Source organism: Pelodiscus sinensis, chromosome 12 (genome assembly GCF_049634645.1).
Source record: "Pelodiscus sinensis isolate JC-2024 chromosome 12, ASM4963464v1, whole genome shotgun sequence".
NCBI classification, from domain to species: Eukaryota; Metazoa; Chordata; order Testudines; family Trionychidae; genus Pelodiscus; species Pelodiscus sinensis.
In genome coordinates this window covers 19,712,430-19,732,565 of record NC_134722.1, presented here as the reverse complement: position 1 = coordinate 19,732,565, position 20,136 = coordinate 19,712,430, and the positions used below count along the sequence as shown (strand labels likewise).

General features: G+C 40.5%; 1 protein-coding gene across 1 annotated transcript in view; it reads left to right on the top strand.

Moving 5' to 3' along the window:
- Nucleotides 1-18,464, top strand: part of CMTM4 (CKLF like MARVEL transmembrane domain containing 4) — a 72,789-nt gene extending 54,325 nt beyond the window's left edge. The window contains exons 3-4 of the mRNA XM_006130547.2: nucleotides 5,121-5,219; nucleotides 6,766-18,464. Coding sequence (XP_006130609.2) covers nucleotides 5,121-5,219; nucleotides 6,766-6,939 — 273 coding nt within the window. The 3' untranslated portion in view covers nucleotides 6,940-18,464. The remainder of the gene's footprint in view (nucleotides 1-5,120; nucleotides 5,220-6,765) is intronic.
- Nucleotides 18,465-20,136: the final 1,672 nt, after the last annotated feature.

The following is a 20,136-nucleotide window of genomic DNA, read 5'->3' as shown; positions in this document are numbered from 1 at the left end:
GTTCATGCCGGACCATGGATGTTGCTGGACCAGGGAGTCCTGGTTAAGGGAGGTACAACCTGTACAAATAATAACTCCAGATCAGCCTCTCTCCTGTCTCCGTCTCCCACTCTGCCATCTAGCATTGCTGAGATTTTTGAGCCAGCCCAATGCCCATCCTCATTGGGTTGTAACTGAGTGGCTAGCTAATATTAGTACATTCTGTCAGTTGTGGGTGCAAACATGTGATACAGTGCTAAATATGTGTCATAAAACGGGATTCAGGCTTTAGAAAATCTAGCCTTGTGAACTTACTGTTGTCAGTCAAATGTCTGCCCCATGAGTACTACATTGAAAGAGTCACTGTCTGACACATTTCAGATACTACTTTAATTGTGATTCAAACAGCTAATATCATTGTGTAACAAATCACTAGCAACCAACAGCCAATCAGTCTGTCATTAAATTATTCCTGAGAGAATTAAGGAGCAGTAGCAGTCTAAAATGAATTTGATTCAGACCCTAGACTTTACTCTGTTACCGACAGCAGCTTTGAACATCGTCTTGTGGCACAACATGGTGTCTCATGAGGTGGCTGTAATTTCAGCTGAAATTCTTCTATCTGTGTGTTGTGGTTTTACTTCGTCTATAAATACAGTAGTAAAACTTCAGCTACATCCTGGTCAGATTTGAAACTATACCTTTTTTCAATTAGTTTATTCTTTTTTATTGTTATGGTTACTCATTTTGTCATCTTTATGCATAATTTTTTTAAGGAAACATTTTGCTTCTAGAATCATCACTGTACCTTCTTCTCTTCCTTTGGGCTTAGCTTCTTCAAACCAGATTTTAGCCTTTCATGTTTGAGACTGTCATGTTTTTCATTTGAAATGAGAAGCACTGTCTTTTTCAGAAGAAGAAACTTGGCAACTTTCTTGAAAACTACAATCAAATATGATAACACACATGTGCTGTAGTTTAGACAATGTCTTCAACTACCACCCTGGCCCTAAGCTCTCTTCCCAAAGAAAAATCATGGAGAAATGTAGGGACAACCTAACGTCTGTCTCTGACCTCTCTGTCAGACTTCAGACTAGTCCAGAGCTACTCAACACATGGCCCGCAGCCCATTTGCGGTCCGTGGTGTGGTTTGGGTTTAGGCGGGACTCAACACACAGCCCGCAGGTGGGATCCTTTGAACATGGCCTCTACTAGGAACACGCTCCACAACGGCGAATCAATAATAACATAACGGCCGTACTGGGTCAGACCAAAGGTCCATCTAGCCCAGTAGCCTGTCTGCCGACAGTGGCCAGCAACAGGTTCCCCAGAGATAGTGGACCAAAGACAATGATCCAGTGATTTGTCTCCTGACATCCCTCTCCAGCCTCTGACAAACAGAGGCCAGGGACACCATTTCTATCCCCTGGCTAATAGCCTTTTATGGACCTAACCTCCATGAAATTATCTAGCTTCTCTTTAAACTCTATTATAGTCCTACCTTCACAGCCTCCTCTGGCAAGGAGTTCCACAGGTTGACTACATGCTGTGTGGAAGAACTTTCTTTTATTAGTTTTAAACCTGCTACCCATTAATTTCATTTGTTGTCCCCTAGTTCTTCTATTATGGGAACTAATAAATAACTTTTCTTTATCCGCCCATATAATGGTCTTCTGTTGAGATGCATTTTAGTAGTTAAATTCCTGAACTGTCATTGCTTATTATAAGTGCTGTCATATGGGTGGAAATTGGGTAAATATTGCATTTTATTAATATCAGTAGAATTGACTTAAATGGGGCCTGTGTGTTGTGTACTCTTGCCTTAATATTTGTATTTGTGCCAGTCAGTGCAAAAGAAGCTATTTGCATATATTTGCATGTATGTGCAAGCACACTTATGTGTTGGCCACTGGGGCTTCTAAAGGTGAGTGGCTCTGGCATAGAGGCTGGTCTTGTGGCCTTGATTGGTTTTCAGACATTTTTACCTATATTACTCTGCATCTCAACGGAGGGGGAGGTGTGAGGGAGAGGCAAAGGGGACTCCTGGCTGCCACAAACGGCTGTGCTGGAGCCCTGGGCCCTTTGGCACTATCCAGCAATGTAGAAGATCTGGCTGGAGGGGACTAGGCCAGGGACTATTTCCTTCTGGGGTCACAGAGTCAGACTCTCTCCTGCCTTGCTAAGGGTAAGTCTCTCCACAGCCCTGCTCTGTATCCCTTGGATGATCAGCTACAGTATTTAAGGTCCCAAGATGCCTCCCAATCTTCCTTGTAACACTTCTTGGCAAATGTAGCCACCATCATTTCAGACTTGCCTGAGTATAATTTAAGAGAGCTGCTCTTTTCACATGGGCTGGTCATATGCAAGCATTTTGATATCTTTGTCCTCTTTCCCTCATTTGTAAAGGTAACCTGGCAGTTCTCCTGCGTTCATTGGTTCTGGCTACAGGTTGCAACAGTAGTGAATAATGGATTTTTCTCCAACGTGTCAGGAAACTGTCTCTTCCATTTAAATAAGGATCTGGCCAAAGTGATCCTTGTATACACTTGATTGTCGTTTACTGTACTTGAGCTAAAAGTGAAAGCAACACACACCCTGATTTGTTCAGAACGTGGTAACCCATCTTCCAGCTGAGCACACAGATCATGCTGGTGATTTGCACCCTCTATCATCGGTTCTCTCTTCGTTTCTCCCCACCACTCCCAAATCCTCAGCCTGAAAGGCGGAAAATGGTTTGGGGTGTTAGTGTGTGACATACTTTCATAGCACAGTAACTGTGGCCAGGTCAAAGTGTGAGATTGCTAGAGCTTAGTTAAGGACTCTTGTCTGTGGAGTGAGCCACTTGAAGAAATGTGTTTGAGTCCAAGCACGACCATTTTAACAGCACTGAACAAGACTTTGCTTTTTTGCAAAAATGTTGCTGCAGTAAATGATGGAGTAGGAATTAGTGGTAAGCAAAGTAGCTGAAGGTAGAAAAGATGAATAGCAGAGGCCACTATGGACAACTCTGTGCGTTTTAATTACTGATCATACAGTGGGGAAATACCTCCAAAACATTTTATGTTCTACAGGTTAGATCTCCTTGGTCTGGCACCCTCAGGACCTGAGCTGTCCCAAACCAGGGAGTTTGCCAGACCAAGGGAGGTCAGTGCTCCTCTCCTGCCTTCCCTGCTGCTGGCTCCTCTCCAGGGAGCTCCCGAGGCTGGGGTACCCTGCCCTGCCACTGTCCCACTAAAGCTGGCCCAACCAATGTTCCCCACCCTGCTTTCCATCAGTTGTGCTAGGGGTTCCCCAGCCAGGCCCACCTGGCTGCCACCAGCCCCAGTATCTCCAGGGGTTTCCTGGGGTTTTCTGGCTGTTATCACCAGGCCAGCGTCACTGCCACCGGGGATTCCCCTGTTGGGGCTGGACTCCCTGTTTGCTGCTTGGCCTTGCTACCGGGGGTTCCCTGGCCAGGGCTCCCAGGCCACTGTGTGGCCCTGCTGCCACCAGGGGTTTTTCAATCCGAGCTGCCCAACCATACCAGCCCTGCTGCTGGGGGCGTTCCCGGAGTTCCCCAGCTACTGTTAGCCCTGGGCTCTCCAGCCACCTGACCCCACTGACACCGGGGGTTCCCCGGCCAGGGTGGAGGTTTCCAGATGCCACCTGGCCCTGCTGACACTGGGGTCCCCTGCTGAGCTACTGCTGGCCCAGCAGGGACTCCACAGACTCCGCGTTCTCTGAGCTGACTCCCGTTCCTGGGACTCTTGGTCCAGAAAAATTCGTGGCCTTGCCAGACCACGGGTGTTGCCAGACCAGAGAGTCCCAAATTTGGGAGATTCAACCTGTAGTTATTGGTTGCCGCATTTGAATTTAAAACTATGATTTGCACTGCAGCCTTGGTTGTACAGAGCTGATCCTTCTGTTCCTTTAGTTACTGTTGTATTATCTTTTCCCAATTACTTCATGTTCCTTTGGTTTCCCCACACTGCGGTCCTCAGCTGCTGCATTCCATGCTCTTCCTTGCCCCTAACTCCTCACCTTTTTCAGTTACCTTCATAATTGCAGTCTGCCTGTCTTGAAAAGCTGGTGATAACTTACCGTAGTTGTCTGAGCAACTAGATTCCAGGGCAATATCAATGGATTTTCCCCTTAAAATTATGCAGTAGGGTGCCCTAAATAACATGAGGGATTCTTCATAAACTAAATGATTCTGCCACTCTGCTTTTTGGTACTTCATCTCTTGCTCATGTGATTTTTAACTGTTGCCAATTGAGTGTGGTATTGAAGGGAATAGCCCCCTTCTCAATAGCTGCTAGCTCAGAATTTTTAATTGTGTCCACAGCAGCATGTTAATAACCTGATTTGGAATGCTGGAAGCTTAGCAGCATGATTATTTCATTGCTAAGCAACACGTAGTCTAGTTAGTTGAATTGCATATGTTGCTGCTGCAAGGGTTTCTACATTTTAAAAAGCAATCAGATTTCTTTCTAATCCCAGTAACCTCATGAAGAAAGTGTGGGTTTTTTTTGTGTGTGGACATCTATAAACATATTATGTACTCACCTGTCCAGTATCTATATAAGTGTGTATACATATGTAGATAGTGTGTGAATATTACATCCAATACATATACAATACATATAGTGAGCCTACTCAATACATATACAAATGAGAGAGACTGTGCACAAGTAATACAGACATTTTAATTATATATTGCCATAAGGTCTGGCATACTTTTACCAGTGAGACACTGCTGCTCTGATCAGCTGCTGGAGCCAGACGTGCGAGTTGTGCATGAGAGCTGCATTATGGTTAAGCAGTTGGAATGCTGCAGATTTCTTTAATATCAGCTGTAATAAAATAGTTTGTCATTGTTGGTACTAGCAGTCCTTTTTTATTTCTAAATACTTCCTCTGACCAGAAACTGGTATAACATATTCTGAATCTATAATGATTTGTGTATATATTTGTGTGTATGTATGTTTTGAGTGTCATGTGCTTCCTAGATGAGAGTCCTTGCCTTTTTTGCAAAAGGATAAACCACATAAAAGTTGGGGAAGTCTTAACACAGATTCTGTTCTGATCCTCTGTGTTTCATCCATTCAATATAATACACACAAGGATGATTTGGTGTAATTCTAATAACTTTATTTTTATAGGATCTTGTCAACACTGGACTCAGCACTTTCTTCTTTTTCATTGCATCTGTAGTACTGGCTGCTCTGAACCATAAAACTGGAGCAGAAATTGTTGCGGTGGTAAGAAAACAATTTAAGTTTCTTTACTACTTCACTGTTATTTTTCATCAGAAGTGAAGGGTGACTTTTTCCCTGCATCCCATTGGCTACTTTCCTCACGCTAGCTCACATATTTCTATACATTTTTAATGGTTATCATCGACACATTTTTTTACTAGTAGCGGTGTTTCAATTTCAAGGAAATCAGCTTTCCCCCATGACATAAAGAAATATTGGATGAATCCTCCCCCAGAGATTTAATGGTGAGAGCCAAGGAAACTAAATTTTAGGCTTAATTGCTTGGATACTCTTAGGGATGTCAGCGTGTAGACGACTACATGATTAACTGATGGTCTGGGCTTATCAGTTAATCCCCCCCCCCCCCCCCCCCGCCGCTGCCTTTGTATCAGCGGCAGGGCAGCAAGTGAGAGCCTGTCTACATGAGGAGCTGTTTTTTAAACTGGTTGCGGTCATGGACCAGCTCCCATCTGACAGCCCGTGCTGCTGCCTCTAATAGAGAGGCAGCAGTGTGGGATGGCAGAGGGCTCCCCGGGATTGGGGCCAGGAGTACGCTTGCTGTTGGCCCCACTCCAGGGACTATCGAATAATTGTGTAACTGCTAAAATGTGATGCTGTTACACAACTATTCAATTATATGCTATCTAACATCCCTATACTCTATAACTTTGAATGGACATTTGTAAATGTGGTGGTGTTATTTTTCATAAAAGGTTATAGCTATGAAATCAGACCCACTTTACAGTTGTTAAGGTCTTGCAAAATTCTTCTTGCATGCTGTTTAGTATGTGCTTTTTTTATTGGTTAGTAAAATAGTAATAATTTTTTTATTATTACATCCATCGTAGGGGCAAGTGAATCGATTTGTGCCTGAACTGGCAAATTTTAATGAGTTTTGTAAGGCTGGGTAGAATAAGGGCTAAAGTTACATAACTACTCCACAGAACTTCCAGGGTGAAGTTGAGAAGTAAAAATTAACTTATTTCCTGTGCACTGAGTGGCCTGACCTTGGGACAATGATCTCTTCCCTCTTCCTCATCCAGAGCCATATGATAGAGTAGCACTGCTTCACAATAAAGTAGGTAAGCGAGATTAGAATTCTCATTGTGGGATTAAGTTATTTATGTTGGAGCATTGGTTTGAGGTCCATAGTGATCAAAATCACATTTGCTTATTGTATAAGCATCTCTCTCATCCCCACAATCTGTGTTTGGCATCCTTATTATTAAATCCAGGAGAAAAGTTGAGGATTCAACGGGGAAAGAACTATCTTGTCTTTCTTTAGAGGTGCCTTTGTCATGACCGTTGTCTTGTACTGACCATGTTAAGGGTGTTTTGTTGATAGAGACCTTCAGTCTTTAAGATCATTGATCCAGTGTCTTTCACAAACTGCTAACATTCATTTAAAATAATATACATTGCAGCTGATTGTATAAGCCACAATAATGCTAAAGTATAAAACCAAGTTCTAATGGTTTTGTTGTGAAACTGTTACCATTTTTTATTTGGAAGATTGCCTTTGACAAAGTTTTGCTGCTGTTTCTTTTAGATATTTGGTTTCTTGGCGATGATAGTGTATGCTGTGAATATGTATTTAGCTGTTAAAAAATGGAGAATGAACAGCAGTCAGCAGAACAGCCGGCAGACAAGCAACTACATTCGTGCTCGGACAGAATCAAGAGAAGTAGATCACCACCCTGAGATTCAGCGTCTTGATGCGTGAAAGCTACAAAAGAGGGGATAGAAAATTGTAACATTTTATTTTGTCTCATCAAGTGAAGTTTATACAGTTTGAAGTTTTTCATTTTATGGGAAGAGTCTTGGCAGAGACAAGCTGACCATTTATATTTAGAGAGAGAGAAGTCTGCATTTATTCAGAAGCTATTGGCTTGAAAGCTATAATTATTGGCCATTCAGAAGCATAATCTGTATACAACAATTGCATATATATATATGATGTATGTTAATATTTTAGATTAAACACTTGTATAGTTTCTTTCCAGGTACCAGCTCTAGAGAGACATGCACACCCTGCCACTATTTTATCATCCAGTAAGAATGCTATGATCAACACTATATTAATTATTCAGTTAAAAAAAAATCCTCCAAAAATTAAATAGATTTTGTTGCATATGAAAAGAAAGTGAGGGACAAATAGCAATAACATAAACCAGCTTTATTGTATACCAACTCTATATATACTTCCTCATTCAGCTTTGCCAATGCAATTCACTTCTCACCTGCAAGACCTCCCACATTGCTGTTCTTGGTGCATTTTGAAGCTGAAACAGGCAATCCCATTCAGTATTTGGGCTGGTCGATTGGTGATATGGACAGATGCACTATGGACTATACTAAAACCACCAAACTCATTTCATGTATGACCTCAGCCAGATTTTGAATTGGGGCTCCTACTCATTGAAAGACTAGCACTTTCACCTGCTGCACAATTAATGCAACCCATCCAACACTAGGATGTAGGTATCTGCTCATGTTTGAATATGTATTACATGATTTTCATTCATGAAATACTTTGGGGAGGTTGTCAAGTAATAGACTCTACACTCCAATCAAGGTCCATTATTTTCTGAGGTTTCAGTCATCTGGGAATTTTAAGGAAATCAGGAGCCACCAAAAATGCATGATGTATATATTGTAGGATATTCCAGGACTGCAACATTGTGTTTTGTGTAAGATGAATACATTTATGGCATATTTTGGTTTTAGATTGGTTGTTCTGTTAAATTAAAATTGATTGGTAGTAGGTAAAATTTAGATGACTAAATTAATCATAGCTATAAATCATTTTTCTAATGTTCCTTTGAAGCTTATTTTACAAAGTGTATGGTTGAACCTATTGTTTTCCCTCTCTATGCTTCCTATATTTATAAACAGTTTTCCTAACACAAATTTTCTCACTTCCATTGAACTTTTAGTGAAGAGAAGACTGTATTCTTTTGTTGGAGAACTTGAATTCTGCAATAATATGTCTAGAACCTCAGTCAAATTTTATTAGGGAGACTTCACCAATATCCTTGTACGCTCTGATTCACGTGTCTCTCCTTTGTGTTGGCATAAGGATAAGTATTTACAACAGGTTTCTCATTTATTGTAGATGGGAACAACACCATACCACCCCCTAGTGGAGTCAAATTCAAACCTGATGTACATGAGTAAAATTGTCATTGAAGTCAGTTAAATTATATATACTCACACCAGATCTTTGTTCCGCAGACTTGTAGCATTGTATTTATGTGTAACTATTCCCTGTATGGGTTGATGTTTACACTATCTTAGTTGGAATCATAAATATAAAAGAAAAATTCATAGACGTTGTCCAGTCAGTTTTAAGTGCAAAATGTAGATTTATTTTCAAAACTAAGTTTTAACAATCCTAAAGTTATAGAAATGTTTACATGAAACTTTATTTTTGTAATTGCAAATGGAACAGGGGAAGCTCTAAATTTGAACATTCTGCACTGTTCACTTCTCAGGCAATGCAAGCCTTGTGCTGATGCATAAAAACCAGAAAGTGAAACTGTTTTTCTTAAGTCATTCTCCAATTTCTTTGCTATTTGCAGTACATTCCACATTAGTTATATCTTTTTTTAAAATTCTGTTTTAACAATTAGATTAAAGGAAACTTACAATTTTTTAAATATTTTAAATCTGTTAGAAGTTTTTTATCATACCATATTTAATGTTATGTTTTACATTTTCACTTAGAGTTGTAATTGAAGGGAGTGCAGGGTTGAGAGTCTAATAGCTGGAGCTCTAATGATCCTCTAGAGCAGGGGTTCTCAAACTTTGTGATACCACGACCCCCCTCTAAGTTGTTTGCGACCCCCCCCCCCCCCCCCGGGTCTCTAAAGTATTTAAAACATAGCCATTTTATTAATTAATTCCAGTGATGGCTAGCTTTAATGTTTGTCATATGAAAACTGACCCATAACTCAGTGTGGTTAACCGTGCTAAATGATGGTGTGTTCAGTGCCCATAGGATAAGTTATTTTTCAACATGCTGTACCAAATGTTGGAGGGATGATATAATTGGGGTAGTTTGTACGTACTGCTGTTTGGAAAAAAAATGAATATTCACAAATCAATCTTAAAAACTAAACACAGTGATCTTTAGGGTAGACATGCAGGTTAGTTTAAAGGAATATACTGAAATATTATCAAAACCCTCAAAAAAGAGATTCATAGGATCCAGCACCATGTTTGTATTTCTTGGGTGAGGTCTTCCACTGAAGTCAAGTAATAGAGGAATCCAGTATGTCATATAATAACAAAGACTTTTCAACATAGCAAAAATGTATCACATTAGCTGATCAGTAAAAGAAATGAAATGGTATATTACACAGTCCCCTTGTGCTTTTCTAGTTAATTGCTGACCCTAAGTGAGTTCTGGTTACTTAGAGACCTAGAAAGAGATCCATTTACAATGTTATGTACTTTTTGGTCTCTCTTCAGGTTATGTGCATTTTACTGCATGGGAAAGAAGGGAGAACTGCATAGCACTTTGCCAGACTGAGAGAGATAACAGAAGGTTTTTGTTAAACTTCATGCTTGGACTGCAGTTGGCTAGTTAACATTAATTCCTTTTTTTACAGTAATCTGATACAATGATCTCTAATATAGTATATTGTACAATCATATAACAAATGTCTGATATGGTTATACATGAGATACAAAGGCTTTGATGTGCTGAGTACAAAATATTTATTATTACGCCATGAATATATGGTCAGCACAACTATGGGAGTTTTTGAGATGAGCTAGGCCAGAATACAAATGAAAAACATTTTCTAAATACAAATCTTAAGTACCTGTAAACAGAGAGAAAAACAGATGCAATTTTCTTAAACTTTTGGGACCAAAAATGATTTTAGGGTCATGTAGATAATTAAGAAAAACACCTCTAAATTAGAGATTTGTTAGTCTAAGAAACATTATTTACATGTGTCATGTAATTTGAAGGGGATGGATTCATTTAGCTTATGATAGAATTGATATACTACAGTCCATACACAGTGATTTGATTTTTCCAGACTGGATTTTGTGCTATGGCATAATGAAATATCTGTACCTTGCCAACAAATTAGAAAAAACTAATAACCAAAATGCAAATACTGATATTAACCTCTGCGTGAAAAATGGGTCAGAAAATTTAACTTTTGTGAAGCTTGCACAGGCAACTCATGTTAAAGTGCTTCCCCATATCAGATTATGGTTTTGCTTTACTACCAGTTAGCCTCACTTTTGTATGGCTTTAAGCACAAAGGGACCACTTTGCTTAGTCCCCAAGAGAGCTAGTTTGCTCCACAAAGGGATCCATCCACAACACTATAAACAGAGCTAACGTTAAAAACAGACCATTAAAACATTTCTCCACAACGCAGAAACGTGGTGCTTAAAATTGTCTTAGGCATCTGGGCATTCTTTCCGAGTTAAATTCTGTCTTCAGATATCCAATTCCAATGTATGTCAGTACGTATGTGTAGCTGAGGGCAAAATTGGCCCTATTTGTGCATAAGGGCCCTACCAAGTTCATGGTCCATTTTGCAAACTTTCATGGCCAGAGGGTTTTAAAATAGGGTTGCCAAGTGTCCGATTTTGAAATGGACAATCCGATATTTGGGCTTTCTGTCCGGGAAACATATAAATGTCCAGTATTTTCTAATTAAGTACGTTTTATTATTAATGCGAGTATCAGTACGTAGTTGCGTACTACTTGGCTGGTGGACACACTCACACTGCAAGAGCATGTCTACCAGCCAGGCAGTACGCAAATATGCAGTAGAGGGGGGCGGGGCCATGGCAGGATGGAATCCCTGGGGCTGGACTCACTCGTGCGCCCTGTTGGGACCGTGCGCAGGATGGGTAGCACCCCGGGATCTGCGTGCGTCTGGGCCGGTCCCCCCCCCCCCCCATGATCTCCCCCAGCACCCTCTCAGCCAGATCCTCTCCCTGCCAGCTGGTTCTCCCCCTCCCTCCCGGGCAGCCCCGCTCCCCCTGACCCTCTCCCAGCCAGCCCTGCTTCCCGCCAGCTGTCCCCATCCTCCCGATTTCCCCTGGCTAGCCCCACTCCACTCCCGCCCGGCCCCCTGCCCCCCATCTGAGAGAGAGTGTGTCCGGTATTTTTTTGAAATCATATGGTAACCCTATTTTAAAATAGGTCAATTTCACCTTTCCATGTGTTTATCTGACATTTCACAGTGTTGTAATCATGGGGGTCCAGACCCAAAGCAGATCTTGGGGAGAGTCACAGAGCGGGTGTGGAGGGGACATGGAATTGCCACTGTCGCTTCTGCAGAGCAGGGACTCAGAAGGCAGCAGCCAGAGAGCTTCTTGCAGCCTTGAGCAGGGACGGGGAGGGGGTGTGAGTCTGATCGTCTCTCGCCGCCTCCTTAGAGCTGCTGTGCAGGGCAAGAGGATGTTCGGATCTTCCTCAGACCAGCTATGCTTGGCAGCTAGAAGCCCCTGGGTGGGACGGTCCCAGCAGCACACAGGAGATCAGAGTCCTCTCTAGCTGCAGGAATTTTGGTGACTGCTGCTTTCAGAGACCAGCTCTTAAAGCAGTACACCCACAGATCTTTCTAGCTGCCTGGCGGTGGATCTGATGTCCTCCCAAGAGCGGAGGTCAATCCCTTCCCTTCCCTTCCCAATCTAGTGGACTAGCAGCTGGAGCAGCCCAGTGAATGGTAGGATCCTCCTTACTTGGGCACCCCTAGCCTTGCTCCTTTCCCTCCCCTCAAATAGCGGCATTTCACTGAGGAGCTCTGATTTCATGGGTCACGTGTGTTTTTCATGGCTGTGAATTTGGTAGGGTCCTACCCATAAGAGACTATGAATGAAATAGAGAACTAATGGTAGCAGCTGCCCATGCAGACTTCTGGTTTGGTTTGGTTTTAAATCGCTCCTTACGCACAGCTTTCCGTCAATGCCATATTCAGTTTTGTCAGCCTATCCACTTGCTCATCTTGTCCCACTCTCTGTAACTATAGCCTAGTAGTGAAGTTGGTTCCTCCCTGCTACTTCCTCTTTCTCTGCCCTCTTCCCCCCCCCCCCCCCCCCTCGAAATCACCTAAGTTATCTTGTTTAACTAGGGAAGTTTTGTACATTCCTCCCCATTACATGGGGTTTCGCTCTGCCAGTGCGAAGACGAGGGCAGATTGTCCAGCACCTTCTCATTGTTTAATTAAGTACTTCCCTTTGAGATTAGTTTGGTGGATTTTTTTAATTTTTTGCACCTTCAGAAATTTGGAAGCTGTGTGATTTACTCAAGTCCCCTAGTTGTGCCCTATAAATCATGGGCAAAAAGAATTGAAGATTCTCTTTCTCACGCTCTCTGGCTATGTCTAGACTATGGGATTTTGGGAAAATCTCCACCACGTCCAGGGAATGCTCTTCCGCTACCTTTTTTTTTTTTTTTTTTTTTTTTTTGCACTCCTCCTATGAGGAAGACGGGTGCCTCTTAAAGAGGGGGCTTTTCCAAAATTTGGCCCAGTCTAGATGTGCCAAATTTTGGAAAAGCCTCTTCCGAAAAAACTATCAGAAAAAGGTACGCAAATTGCGCTTCGCAATTTGCGTACTTTTTTCCAATAAAGCCCCATAGTGTAGACATAGCCTCTCTGGAAAAGGTAGATATCCAGAGAGAGAGAGACAACTAGCTGTGAAATCTGATGCCAGTGCATCAGAAGCTCTTTTGCTTTTGGTGGTTCTGACATTGACCCTGCCCTTGACAGTGTCTGTGGTGTTCGTCCAGTCCTTGTAGTCTTCTGAATATAAGTTATAGTTTGGCTGGCTATGGCAACAAAGTTAATTACTCTCTCCTTTCTTGGTGGTAGATTGTCTGTCTGTCAGGCAAAAGTCATGAATAAATCCAAAAGTAGCTTTAATGAGCCTTAGTGTTCCATCAGGATTGGCAGATAAAAGTTCTGTTTTAAATTAACTTTCCATTAACCAGGAAACAACTTTTGCTTAGTTCCATAGCCCATCACTTAGAATGGTCTGGACATTTTTTCTTCTCAATTTGTGCCTGATAGTTAGTTTTGGTCGGGGGAAATAGACAGCTGGCTATCCTCAATTTCTTCTAAACCAGTGATTGCCTCAACTCTTCTTTCTGTGGTTTGCTTCATAAAATAGAGTTCCTGGCATAGTCCCGCCCTGTGACTACTGGGTCTTATAATACTCTCATTAGTATGTCTACACTGCATTCCTCTTTCGAGAGAGGAATGCAAATTCAGATGAACTAAATTGCAAATGAAGCGCGGATTTGAATTTCCCGTGCTTCATTTGCATAATCGCATCTGGGTGCTATTTTGAAATACACTATTTCAAGAAAAGAAACACATTCTAGATGTGGTTATTTCGAAAGAAAATCCTTCTTTCAGAATTACATTTAAACCTCATTTTATAAGGAGTTTCTTTTTTTGAAATAGGGTATTTCAAAATAGCGTCCAGATGCGATTATGCAAATGAAGCACGGGAAATTCAAATCTGAGCTTCATTTGCAATTTCGTTTGTCTGCATTTGCATTCCTCTCTCGAAAGAGGAATACAGTGTAGACATACCCAATGAAAGTATTATAAGCATACCCATTCAGACTGCTTGGCAGAGCTTTGTAGTCTGGATCACAGTTTGAGTTGCCATTCTAGACAGTGGACCCAGGTAGTCGAGTGCAACAGGACTGTAGAATTAATCACTTAGCTTTTCAATTAAATATTTTCTTTGATCTTTCTAAACAAGTAAAGATTTTCCTTTATGCTAGTTACCCCTAGTTTGAGGCATACAGGCAAAGCAAGCGGTACTTAACTTACCCACATCACATAACTTTGGCAATACCAGCATTGTTTTTTCAACAGGGAATCTGTTCCCAATCTTAAATCTGAGCACCTCTGTGCTTAGCGTCTTTTCTGGATTTCTCTTTTTCAAAATCACTCTTTAACCCATTTTCTTTCTGGAGCTGCTAATTAATATTACAGTGGAGGCATTCTGCATTTCAAATACTATTAAAAATGGCATCAGCCATCCTCTGGATGTGATGTAAAGACAGAACTGCTTTCCAAATCTAAATAGCATGAACATGGTAAGTTCCAACATTGAAACCTCTAGAGCCAAACATCTTTGATAGATAGGATAAAGTCTGGTAGACCTTACTCATGAATCCAAGAGAAATTTGCTAATACTTTTACATAGCTCTTTGTTTTCCAAGTGTTGTGAACATTGATAATCTTCAGTGCCCTCGATATGGAGAAGGGAGGTATTTTCTACGTTTTATAGTAGAGGAGACTGAAACAGAGTGAGTCAGTGGTAGAAATAGGTTTGGAAATACAGATTTTCTTTTTCCCTAGTATCTGGTCATCCCATCCCTAAGCAGAAAAACAAGATTCTAAATTTAGAGAGATTCTGTGCTTGTGAACAGCGTACTTTAAAATCTCTGAGTTATGCTGTTATATCAGCCAGTGTAGTTATCAGACAACCTAATTAAAAGCCTGTAGTTGTCAAAGAAGTCACTATATAATGCATGTATTACTTTCACCAGAAAGGTGAATATGCCGCCTTATTAGACACCAATCTTGCATAGTGTTAGACACTGAGTAATCCATCTGAAATCAAAGCTACTTACATTGTGTAAAGTTGAGCAAATAAACAGGTCTCTGCAAGATCAGGATCCTTAGTCCCTCGCTGTGAGCCCCGTCCATAGTGTAGTGGACTCCTGAAGTGGCCTTGAGGTAAGGATCAGGCCCATTATGAAAAGATAGAAGGCTTATGTCCATGTTGGGCTTCATAGTCATAAAATATCATTTTTAAAGGAAACTGAAATATGTATGAAAATATCAGAATGCTGTAATGTTTGTAAAAGAAAGGAAACTGGAAAGAAATTATGTTTGAAAACTGTTAAGAAAAGCAACAGAGAATTCCTTTCAGTAGGGGAAGTTATTAAGACTCAACAGCAAGATTCAGTTAAATTGCTCTTTACAAACTTTTTCTCCTTATTCGAGAATTTGCTGGAAATTTCCTTAGAATTTTTCTTATTAGCACTTTCTTTGCCACAGTACTCATCATCTACTCTCAGAAGCAAAGAGGTTTTAGATTTGGCTGGGAGAGTAGGAGGATACACTTTGGCCTTAAAGCTTATTTTCTGTGTTTAAGCTAAAAGAAAAACATGTTTGTCCCTAATCTGACCATTGATGTTCAAGAAATACAATTTTAAAAGAAAATCTACTCAGGCTGTGATTTATAATATTCTTTGGTTTAGAGTAGACAGAGGTCAGTTTTGTTTGGGTACATGCAGCTTTCAAATGCATTCTTATTTATGCCTCTGAGTGAAAGTTAACCATTTCTCTCAAAAAAAAATGTGGTGAAGTACATCTTGCATTGACAGACCCTATAAATTACCTATTAACAATCCTTCTCTTTCAATTCTCACGGTGAATGATCTAGCAAAAAATTTTGTCTTTTAGGAGCTATGAGCTAATACTTCTTGTAACTAGTCATAGGTAATGCTTTTTAAATTATACTGGCAAAGAAAATATTTAATTGTGTTTTTTATGTATAATACACATAATTACCTTGATTGACATATTTATAACACAGAGCTTTGAACTACTTATGAAGGGTTTCAGTCCCATGGATTTCATGAGGCACAAGTGTAAGCTAATTAAACTACAGTGAAGGATATGGAAACTGTCATAAATTCATAATGAAAACTTAGAACATTTGAAAAGGCATTGTGCAGATCTTGTAAACAGGATTTTATTGGGGCTGGTCCCTACAACTCTATTAATAAACCTCTGGATGTGAAATATTGAGGGAACAGGATTAAATATAAAGGTCTACTTCTTTTGACTTGCAAGAACCTGACGATTATCCAGAATATGGTAAGTTTCAGGGTTTCATTTTTAGACAAATGTCTTAATAGACATATTTCGTTGAAAGCTTCACTACTTTTAAGTAATCTCCTAATCCCAAATATTTTAACAATGCTATATTGTTCCTGAAGTTTAAAGGTGTAGAGAGGTTCAGGTTAGTATCTTGTATTTTGAAAAATTGCTACTTTCAGCTTTCTACATTTTATACTGCAGATCTTGAATATTTACTGGTTCCTAGTAATTGGATATTGCGGAGGGATAGTGCATCTTATCAGTACCATTCATGTAGCTTTTAATCACATTGTGGAGCTATAGTGATATAGTACTTTTTATTTGTATTGTGATCAATTTAATGCATTTGAAAATAATTCCTATATTTAAAATATAATACACAGAACATCCTAGAAGGAATGATATAGCTACTCGAAAGGTGTTTTGTTGGCCAAGTTTCTCTTCTATGTTAGTTGTCCATTGAAACTTTTTGTATATGTTGAAGTTTGTAAGGGTTCGGGAACCCAGAATAAAATAGTAAAGTATGTATTTATTACTCACTGCTGAGCTTTGATTTGAAAAGTTATGCCTTTTCACAGACTTGTAAACAAATATTGGATAAACTACTTCACCTAGGGTGCCTTCCATGCTTGGTATAAGTACTTTGTCAGTCATAAAGGCAGTAATGTAATGTATTAAACCAGTAAACACTATTTTTGTAACATGGCTTATTAATGCATTTCCAGCTGTTCATTTCATTTTCAGTTAACACTAACCTTAATGGTAACAGCAGCCATTTTCCCCTTTGTGCACTACTAGTAATGTTCTGAGCTCAAGATGGAACAGGAAAATTGTACCTATTTTGCTCTGCTCTTCTCAAAACTGTAATCTGAAAGATGAGAACAATTCAAACTAATGGAGAAATATTCTTGAAAATATTTTCCCCCTTTAAGACATGCCCAAAGAGATCCTCATTTGTGGGATGCATATGCAACCTTGGTGCTGAGTTTGAGTCCTTACTGGGACTGATCCAAACATTCCTGCGTCTAGAGTGCTACTTAAACTAGAATATCATTTGTAAAGAGTAACGTTTAGTTTGGCTGAAAGGCTTTCAAGTGACAGGGAATCTATTCCTATGCTGCCATAGGTGTAAATGTGCACAGCAAGAGGTTCAGAAATACCATCTAACCCCCCCCTTTTTTTTCATTTTCAAATCTCTGTGTTAAATCAATTATAATGATCCGCCTTTGCACTTGCAAACTGCTGGGCTGGGCAAAGTGGATTCACTTTTCCTTTTAATATTAGCAGAGCTCTCCTATGTGGTACCCTTGTGTGTTTCCCCCTTTGGTAAAGAAATTGTAATTTTCTGCCAAGAAAAATACTTAAAGCATTTTTTATGTGCCTGATTCTGCAGCCCTTACTCAGGCAAAACTCCCTGTTGACTCCAAGGACTGTAGGCTCGGGTCATTGTGATTCTCACCTTCCTCTATAAAAGCATGGTGTGACAAATGAATTTTTAGTTGTCAGAAAATTGCATTCAAGCAAAATTGGATGTATAAAGATAATTTACAATCTGATACAATTTAACTGTATTTTTAGTTGGTGTGCTTGTATCTCTTTTAGATCAGAAAAAATCCACAAGTATGATGATCAACAAATACTATTGAAAGTTTCTAGCACCCTCTATTCGAAACTGGTGATACCTTCTTTACTGTATCAGGCTAAATGAGTTACTGATCTTGTAAAGTATAGTTGCTGCCAGGCTTTTTATGCCAAGAAATTCTGTTCATGCTCTGGACAACTTTAAAGGCAAGAAAATTAAACATGAGCAAGAAAACACTTTCTAAACTTGTTTTATAGAGACAACTGATATTCTTCTACATATTATGTACTTCTTTTCTTTTCTATTGTTATAGTATAAGCAAAAGTTGAGGGATTGTAATAAATTTATTAATGTGCTATAGAAGGCAATCTCTAACTTGCTGTTTGATCTTGTCTATCTGTTTCTAAAACACATGCCTTTATATAACACAATTTAAATGGTGTATTTTATCAGTTTTAAATGTCATTTTGCTTATTTGGTGTTTTGTATATGAGCACAATATTTTTTTTTTAATTTTCCAATTTTAAAATGTATTTGTGCTACCTTTTGAGTTTGCTGTTTTCTCTTTATCTTTTTTCCTTTGTTCTTTTGATATACTAAGGTGATAAGCTCTAAAAATTTTCATGGTACTCTTCTGATTATGTCTTCATAGTGGTAAAATCTGTATTTTTGTATGTAAGGAAAATAGTTTTCGGAACACTAATTTCTGATCCGTATAGTACAATCATTTGTGAAGGATTTCTTGTTTAATAAATGGACATGTTAAAGTGTTTAAAACATTTTGTCTTCATCTCTAAATGTATAAATTCAGGACTACGTGTCAGAACTCATCATTAGTCATCTTACTGGATTACCTGCGATTGCCATCCGCTCCGACAGCAGGTGTAAATTGGTTTGTCAGTTCAATGCTTAAATAAAATTGTAGTGATTGAATTGGTGAGGGTGATAAAGCAAGAGGAAAGAGATTCTTTATGGAAAAGGGATGTTTAAAAATCCAAAGCACTCAAGTGGTCCCAGCTGAATTAATGTAGCAGAAAGCCCCAAGAGCCTAGCCGCCAAGGTGTATGTGGCTGCATCACTCTTTGGGGGATTTTTTTTATCCTGTACAATGAAATGCTATTACTTGCTGTGGGCTGCAGTGTTGCACTCTGAATTTCTGTAAATAAGCCTGAAACTGAAATCTTTGAAGAAATGGATAACTTTCTGCCACCTCAGAGTGTAACCTTGGGAAGTGGGAACATGGAATATCTTTATTGCTTAGATGCTGCTTTTGTGAACTGAAGGCATTGAGCCTCTGAAGGCAATAGGCTACAGGAAGGCAAAGCTGAAAGTGAGCCAGGGTGCCTTGGTGCAGTGGACCACAAAGAGACTGGCCATCTAGAGGCAGTGCACTGGATGCTGCCAGCACCCTGGGCTGCATGGCCACAGTGCACCCTGGCTCCAGCCCTGGTGGTCAGGTAAGCACGGTCCCTGCCACTCCGCCTGGCCAGCTCTGTGAATCCATGGTCGGGCAGCATGGTGGCTGCGATCCCAGCCTCAAACTCACGCCACATATTCCCAACACCTTGCCCTGAGCCCCATTTCATTCCAACACATACTTAAATGTCTCAGAGGTACTGTCCTATCACAACCCCTCTGGAGGAGGGGGGTTGTAATTCAACGGTACCTGTAAGAAATGTAAGTTACTTTAACTCCTGACGGGAGGAAAACTCTAAGGAGATCTGTTCATTAAATGGCTGTTGCGGAAACATTCTGGAAAGCTTGGAAAGCACTTAACATACCTGTGAGGGATTGTTTGAGAGTGACAGGAAGTTGAGAGCTCTTTTTTAAGCCCTGTCTCCACCACAACCTAATGTGCTGGATGAATCCCTAGGGGAGGGACTAAGGAGTGTCAAGCACTGATGTGATGTGCTTGTCCCCCAAAAGGTGCCACTTAAATAGTACCTGCTAGCTAGAAGACAGAGCATTTTCCATTTCTGTATGGGCTTTGCAGATAACCAGAGCTAGGGATACGATAGTTGGACAGTGATGTGTCAGGCACGGAAATGTAGCTGTATAGTGGTAGCATGTAGGAGACTCAGGCATAGCACATGATCTCATTGTGCTCGATGCTGTACGAACAGAACATGGGGCAGGTTGCTACCGGCATTGTAGCCTGTGATGGTCACCACAAGAGATCTTGCCTGGTTCTGTAGGAAAAGTGAAACACATACAGGTTCCACCTTTCTGATCCGAGACTTGAGTGGTCCCAGATCGGGCTCCTCTCCCAGCCAGTGAGCCCCACTGCCGCTGGCCCTGGCCATGGCTGTGCTCTCCACTGCTGCTCAGGGCTGCGCTCCTGGCCTCGGGCTGCCCCCGCTCTCAGTCAGGCTCTCTGGTTCAGCGGTACCCGTATTCCTGCTGAACCATGGATTTGCTACACTAGAGAATACCGAATTTTAGAGTTTCA